Here is an 8,547-nt window from a genome sequence, read left to right on the forward strand (position 1 = left end):
TGTGTGTGTGTGTGTGTTTGCTGTCATCAGAATGAGAATGGAGGAGCTGTGTGCTGTGGCCCAGATGCTGGCTGACAGTAGGTGGGCTGTTTGCTGTGGGGATGCCAGGTTGTGTTTTTGTTTGGCCCTCCTCTGTCCCGCCTGCCTCCCTCCCCTCACCCAGTGGGGGGTCCTGGGCTCCTGGGGCCGGACCCTGCTGACCAATACCCAGGTATGAGGCTTCTCAGTTTGGCTAACACTAGCCACAGGCTGTGGGAGGTTAACGAGGTACCACCAGGGACAAGACATTCAACTCCTGCTTCAGGCAAAAACCACCGGTGGATGTATCTCACTGAAGGACATGAATATGATGTGATGTAAGCCATTAGGTAGTGTGGTGGCAAAGTGGCTTGAATGGTAATAATAGTGCAGGTGCAGCAGATTCTGGAAAAAAAGGTGCATTTAAAACATAAGATTTAAGATTTTTTTTTAAACAGTGCTATCATTTGATTTGTTTACTTGGGGCAAATAGAAATCAGTTCAAACGTTTAACCTTTAACACTGTGATATTTGACACATGAGTTTGCTTCGATTACCTTCAAAAAACAGTGTTTTGAAACTACTTAGGTTTTACTTTCCACCTCCTACAACAGTCTACATTTGTTTCCTACAATTTTGTTGGAAATGGCTGATAGAAACACCACAAATATAGACTATTAGATAGTGACAGGATACTGTTACGAAAATCAGTATTAGTCAGTATCAGAGGGATTTTGAATCAACTTTCTTTCTTTCTTTTTTTTGCTGAAACACAAACCAGAAACACTGTGTTCAGGTTTTCAGTTCCCTTGCCTTTAGAGCTCCGAGTCTAAACTGCGAAAAAGACAAAGAAAATTTTGCTAATAAAGTTTTGTTTGTTGCAAATTATGAGCTGGAATGAAGGTAACAGTTTCCACATGCACTCTGTTAGAATATCGCTGTGCAGTCCTCAATCTGTCCCAGTCAAATACATATAGATATTTAGATATTTAATAGAGCAAGTAAAGAAGACAAGAAAACAAACCATGACCCCAGCGTGGAGCAAACATAAAACAGATAGAAGGTCATGGACTCTTCTGATACAGTGGCTTCATACAGCATCTTCACTGTGTCATATCAATAAATCTATCAGCGCGCCGTTTACAGTGCAGATGGCGAAGAAGCCGTCATATGTCTACATTTTTCTGTGTGTGTGTGTGTGTGTGTAACAGATGGGAATTGGTTGAGTGGGCCAAGTGTCATTGATCTGACCTTGAACTGGACAGATGAAGTGAGCAGAGATAGATAGATAGATAGATAGATAGATAGATAGATAGATAGATAGATAGATAGATAGATAGATAGATAGATAGATAGATAGATCCTTAAACATATTAAAGTGTAAATAAATAAAAGGAGAGAGGCAGCAGCACATACTGCCTTCCATTTTCCACTACATTGTGAGAGTTCAGTATCTCAGTCCCACGATTCTTAGTCCTCAGTTCTCGAAACAGCAGGAGAAAGCGTGACTTTGTCAATTGGCCCGCAGACAGGAGGAGGGCATATTGCCACAGACATTAACAAGCGACTTCACTTTCTTAACAACCCCGGCCCGTTTAGCTGAAACGCTCCCCAAGGCTATTAGATATTTTCTGATGAATTATACATCAGAGGTGAAGATGAAAGGACTCTGCGTGAGCCAGAAACGTTGCTGTGGGACGACAAGGAGAGCAGATACTTAAACGCTGTTGGCCTCTTTGTTTTTTGAAAGATGTGCTGCGGGGGAAATGGGGAAACCACCAGTCACGTTGCTTCGCTTAAAAAACTCTCTTACTTCAGTCATGACCAACAAATGAAAATGAAAGTTTCTTACCTTATTTACAAAAAGAGGACTTTTCTTCCAGTGCCACTGAATGCAATAACAAACACTGATGTGTTCTCATATACATAATGTAAATCATTTGATATTGACCTGAGGCTTGTCTTGTTTATACGGCCTAATTAGTACCTGCTGCTTGTCAGGGAGCATCAATCACAGGCTCTTGTCCTGTCTCACCTGCAACTGGGGACAAAATAAAGAAGACAGAAATATCACACTGACTCTAGATTCAATCAGTGCAGAAGAGCGTCATCTTTTAAATCCACCATAGAATATGGTGCTGTAGTCCTAAACTGAGACTGTGTGTAAGGCCTAGTGAGGGTCTGGTAAAACAGTATTTAAAAGTTAAAACATGTCCAAGTGGTTCATTTTTGATAAACTGCACACACACATACATCAGGTGCTGGATGGTGGTGGTAGTTATGGCGACGGTGGGTGTACAGTGGGGGGTGGCACCGTCTCGTTTTTTTTTCTTCCCTCCCTCAAATCTCCTTTACAGGGTTACACACTCTCAATCCGTGACAGATCCCCCAGAGAAGTTATTGCTTTGAAACAGTGCTTCAGTTCTGCTGGCTCAGCTTATTCTGACAGAACAACAGCAAACACAGCTGCAGCCTTCTGACTCCTTTATAAAAAATAAAAAAAATAAAAACAGGCCTGTGCAATGAAATAAGAAATTATATGTGACATAAGTGCTTTTTAAATTGTGGAATTGTTAAATTATAAAATTGTCATGCTCTTCTTTTTCAAGGGCTGTTATGTGTATTTGTAATTTATTATGTTTTTATGTGAGGCCAAAACTGTAGACAATAAAGTAAAACACTTAAAACACAAGGACTTAAGTATCAGTCACTTTAATTTTTCTGTCCTTTTCTGTCCTCTCTGCACTTATGAAACCTGTGGTCCCTATGAATGAAGTAATCTGTCTTCATTAACTTGAACATGATCCTAGCTGTTTTCCCTTATAGGTTAATTATGTTTATATATTTATTTATTTATTTATATAGTCTCACACACATAATTTACACTATAATCAAGCACATTTACGTCCCTGCTCTAACAAATAAATAAGTCAAAATAAAATTAAAATGTATTAACACTTGGCACGCTGCTAAAATATATAATATGGGTTACTTGTAATATGTGAAGGCAGTTGGATCACACAGCCTGTGTTAGTTCTGTATCATCAGAGGAGCCAGTGATGCTTTTGGAGCTGATGTTTGGCACCAGCAGGACACTTTTCTCCAGCTCTGTCACACCTCTCTGCTGCACATCTCTCTCTCTCTCTCTCTCTCTCTCTCTCTCTCTCTCTCTCTCTGCATAAATACTCTGCATCTTTCAGAATTATCCGCATCCAACGAGCTTAAACCTGGAGGAAACTAATCAAGGCCGCGTTGGTTTAGCAGAACCACTCTGCCCTGTTGGAGAGAGGCGTTTTTAAAAAAAAAGTAAATGTCGGACAAACACAAGTAAGTGACTTGTTTAAATTGTGTAAAAAATAATGATAAGGATATTTTAATATTGGCTGGTGAAGCTGCAGCAGACAGAGAGACAGACAGACAGACAGAAAGACAGACAGACAGAGAGGGAGGGATGGGGGGAGCAGATAATTAGGGAGGCGTGTTTGAAAGAAAACTTTTCTCTCCCTGAGCACTCGACCGATTAATAACAGGACAGCAAAGCATGTGCACAACTTTACATCATATATAATACAGAGTATAACTATAAAGGTGCATGTATAGCGGCTGTGTGCCGTTGTATACACACAGCATGTAGGGATGAACGTTGGAAGCTCAAACGTATTCGTTTATTGTCTGAAATCTTATTGGCTGCTTATAAATGTTTTATTTTATCCTTTTCACTTACATTCAAATTCAATATTGACTTTGTGCTTTTTTGCATAGTGCTTGTGTAAATTGATTTATTTTTGACGACATTCAAACACAATTCAACGCATGAATATTAATAATAAAAACAATAATAATAATGATAATAATTAAAAAAAGTGTGCATGTGACAGTTTGGGAAAGTGGTTGCTTGTGTTGGTTGTTGTGTATGTGTGTGTGTGTGTGTGTGGGGGGGGGGGGGGGTGTCTGGCAGTCAGCTGGTCTGATAAACACAATGCCAGTCTTTGTTTTATTTTTGTGACGCAGAAAATTAACGAGGCCTGAATGCGGAGTCGTGGCTGGCGTCCTGTAATCAGGCCAGCGCGTGCCGTACGGATTATCTCGTTAATTTCTTACAGAAAAAAAAACAAAAAAAAAACAATCTCTTGTAGCCAATAATAATTAATGACCACCAGGCAGGGTATTTATTATTGAGCGGATGTGTGGGGCCGCGGTGGAAAAAAAGTGACAGATTGAGTTGAGCAGAGTCCGTTATTGGCTGTATATAAAAACACGGGGGCAGCACGCGGGGCAGCGCGCGCTCCTGGGAACTTCTTATTCTACAGGTAGGCGTCTGTGGAAGACGTTGGGACAGGCCCAGATTACAGATTATACACTAATTAGCCATCACAAGCAGAAAAAAAACGAATAAGAAAAAACAGGATCATTATTATAATAATGTTTTATAATTATTAAAGTCATGTTTAACATATTTATTTCTTTGTTTTAAGAAAATATAAATAGTGCAATTTACAGTGCACTTTATTTAAAATTCTGCAATTTATTTGTGCAAATTGCGATGTGTATAATTCAAAACACATTTAGTGCATCACATAATTAGGCTTTTACTGGTTATACAGACTGAATTTAATGTAATAACATATTTAGGTGCACATTATTAGAGTGGGGCCTATTTTTATGCTGTTTAAATTGTTGCTTTATTGTTTTAGTAATAATACATGATTTAATTACAGCAGTTACTCCCTTAATATAATAAATTGTTATTGTTTTGTGCTGTAACTATTAATTTACTCGTTAAACATCTACACCACACACTTCCATGAACTTTAATTTGTTAGTAGTTTGTTTTGAAATGTTTGCATAATTGTCTAAATATTTTTAATGTAAAATGTGACACAGAAAGCACCTGACGAAAACCTGTAAATGGTTTTCTTCTTCGTGCTGTTGTTGTTATTGTTTTTTCCAAAAGCTTTATCGGGACAATTTTAGTGCACCATCTCCTTGTTTGTTTAGATTAAGATTAAGTGCCCCCTCTCTAATCAACACTTCTCGATAGTCTCACCTTCCAAATCTAATTACCGGGAGCAATTCATTAGTGAAGGAGGGGGAACTCGCCCTGAGCAGAGTCAGTCAGTCAGTGAGTGAGTGAGTGAGTGAATGTGAATGTGTGAGTGAGTGAGTGAAGCCTTCACTTAACGTGAATGTTTCTAATTACTCGCTAAAGTTGTCCTTCGCATTTTAATGTCGTTACATTTGAATGTACAAGGGTTTAAGTGGAAACAAACAAAGGGGATGGAGATATAGAAATGAAGATGCTCGGTTGTTTTTCAATGAGCGCTCAGTTTGCAGTATTGGCCTCTTTGTTTGTCCCCTGAAGTCTTTTGTTATCAGCATTACTTATCCGTCAACAGTGGCCTTTGTTTCTGCAAATGGCCTCCAATCAGCTTCGCCTATAACCTGTGGGTATGTTAATTGAGGGCCCGGTTGGGGCCCATAGCGAGTGTGTGCGCATTTTAACGACAATGTTTTGTTTTTGGTGGCAGCGACGAGAGGAGGAGGAGGTGTGGGCGGGGTCAGAGGAGCAGTTAGTGTGTGTGTGTGTGTGTGTGTGTGTGTGTGGGGGGGGGGGGGGGGGCTTGATGGCGTAAACGGTTGTCAGCCAGACAGAGCATCGTGGGTCCAGCAGCAGGGACAGCTGGGGGTCTCCACTCGCCTTTAAGAGCCGCGCGAGCCCGTGGACGCCCACTTCTCATGTGAACGCATCAGCGTGCGTAAAAGGCTGCGCGTAAAATCCAGCGGACGCATAAGTAAAAAAAAAAGACAAAGTCTGAAACTTTACATCCTTTTTCCTCCTGTGTTGTTGTGTTTCCTGCTCCAGGTTGATTTTGATCATCTTTATTGAGGTGAAACACCAGGAGGAGACGCTAAAGGATTAAACCACCGAATTTTCTGCCCGATTTTTTTCGCTTGCTTCTCTCACGGCCGCCAGCATGATGTCCTATCTGAAGCAGCCGCCGTACACGGTGAACGGACTGAGTTTATCTACCTCAGGAGTGGATCTGGTGCATCCTTCAATGGGATACCAAGGTATGTAATAAACTCAATCAAAAATATGTTTAATTCTGATCTAGAGTCATAAGTCATATTCTGTTATTTCCCTACTCATAGTTTCATAAACACGCGCTAATCTTTCCTCTGTCTTGTCACCTGCAGGAACCCCTCGCAAGCAGAGGAGAGAGAGAACCACATTCACTCGGGCTCAGCTCGACGTGCTGGAGAATCTGTTCGGCAAGACTCGGTACCCTGACATCTTCATGAGAGAGGAGGTGGCCTTAAAGATCAATCTGCCCGAGTCCAGAGTGCAGGTGAGACTCCACACACCATTTTACTGAGCCTGTACCCACGCGGGCAGGTCACTTATGAAAGGTTGATTATTGTAGTTTGTCCACGAGAGGCGGGACAGTCCTATGTTTCTGACCCACTCCTAAAATAAAAGTCTATAATTTCAGATAATCATTTATAGATTGAGATTATAAAGAATGTAAATAAAATAATATTTTGTGAATTGGGGGGCTACAATTAAATGTTTGAAAATAATATATGCAAGAAATACACATAATAAAATAAACTCAATTCAAATAAAGATTTAATTGTGTGCCCACCTTTCAGTATGTTTTATTATTATTATTCTTGTTTTGTTCGTTTCATTAAATTGAGTTTGATATTTCTCTTTATTATCCTACATGTGGTTTTGAAAACCGTTGGATTATATAATAAAATGCATATTTTTTTCCCCTCAAGGTTTGGTTCAAAAACCGGCGGGCCAAGCATCGCCAGCAGGCCCAGCAGACTCAGAGTGGAGCGCAGAGCAAACCTGTGAACAGGCCGGTGAAAAAGAAATGCTCTCCGCTCAGAGAAGCCAGCTCAGAGAGCGGAGCCAGCGGCCAGTTCACGCCGCCCTCGAGCACCTCACTCCCGGCCGTGAGCAGCAGCGCAGCGCCGGTGTCCATTTGGAGTCCGGCCTCCATCTCCCCGCTCTCTGACCCCCTCTCTTCCATCTCCTCCACTTCCTCCTCCTCCTCCTGCATGCAGCGCTCTTACCCCTTGACCTACACCCAGGCGTCCGGCTACAGCCAAGGCTACACGGGCTCCTCTTCCTACTTTACCGGGATGGACTGCGGCTCATACCTCTCGCCTATGCACCACCAGCTCTCCGCCGCGGGCGCCGCCATGAGCCCCATGGGCAGCAGCGGGGTGTCCAGCCACCTGAGCCCGGCGTCCTCGCTCTCCTCATCGGCGTACGGAGCAGCAGGGCTCGGCTTCAGCGGCGCCGCAGACTGTCTGGACTATAAAGACCAAACAGCCTCTTCATGGAAGTTCAATTTCAACACAGACTGTTTGGATTACAAAGACCAGGCGGCTTGGAAATTTCAAGTGTTGTGAGAGGGGGCGAACAAATACATAAAGGAACATTTCCACAAACTGCACACATGCGAGGGGGAAGCCAGCAAGTGTGGCGTTTGTCGTCGTTCCCCCGCGTCACAGGCCCTCACTTCTACCTCGGGCTGACAGCCGGTTGTCTCACTCGTTGGGTGAATTACTTATTGAACATTCAGAGTGAATTCTCCCCAACTTTGATCAAGGACATGGAACAAATGTGTTCACCAAAACAAAGGAGGAAAAAAAGGAGCAAGAGAGCGAAAGATCCAAGTGGGCTGAGTTTGTGAGGAATAGGTCAGGTTTCTTCTATAAGCTCCTTAAAGGCTCCCCTCTCTTGTCTTTTTAAGTTTTTGTTGGCACATGATGATGGGCCTCTGTGATCAAAGGGTGTGTGTGTGTGTGTGAGAGAGAGAGAGAGAAAGAAAGAGAGAGAGCTCTGACATGAACCTGGATGCACTATTTAATTTATGAGAACTATGTTTAAGACTAGTTATAAGAGACAATCAGTCCGTTTGCGTGTGCTCATAAACGTCTCCGTGTGTGTTATGAATTGTTCATTTCCCCCTTGTGTTAGTATTTTGATTTCTAAATAAATTGTGATTATTTGTACTACACCTGTATGCAACCTTGCTGTTCGCATACACAGATCCAGCTGTGAATTTGATCTCCCGTCATTTTTATCTCCATATGTTAGTCTAAATGATAAATTATTATGATGAGAACGTGTTATAGTTGAGTGGAATAGGACGTGCAGGGTAAATGAAGCCAACAGCTGCAGGTATACATGGGTCCATGTGAGCTGTACAATGCAGTGAAAAGGCCACAGACACAGTAAATAACAATAAAGACCACATGACCTTATCCAACTATGCATCTTCTGTGTTTGTTCTTTTTTTTGTACACAACACAAACACAAAAACATGTTATTTCACTATATGTGACAGAAACCATCTTGACCCACATTAAATGACTTCATTCCCCCTCCACTCTTACTGCTACGACCAGGAATGTGACTTGTGAGGGAGCTATGTTAATCCCTCCCTCATGAAGAGAGGATAATCCAACTTTTTTCTTTTTATTATTATTATTGGCGGCCTGTTCACA

General features: G+C 41.8%; 1 protein-coding gene across 1 annotated transcript; it reads left to right on the top strand.

Annotated features, from left to right (window-relative positions):
• Nucleotides 1–5,702: 5,702 nt before the first annotated feature.
• Nucleotides 5,703–8,309, top strand: LOC131444220 (homeobox protein OTX2-like). Its single transcript, XM_058614455.1, has 3 exons — nt 5,703–6,090; nt 6,217–6,368; nt 6,805–8,309. Exons 1-3 carry the CDS (start codon nt 5,994–5,996, stop codon nt 7,444–7,446), a joined length of 891 nt encoding a protein of 296 aa, XP_058470438.1. The 5' UTR covers nt 5,703–5,993; the 3' UTR covers nt 7,447–8,309.
• Nucleotides 8,310–8,547: the final 238 nt, after the last annotated feature.

This window comes from Solea solea, chromosome 17, assembly GCF_958295425.1.
Source record: "Solea solea chromosome 17, fSolSol10.1, whole genome shotgun sequence".
NCBI lineage: Eukaryota > Metazoa > Chordata > Actinopteri > Pleuronectiformes > Soleidae > Solea > Solea solea.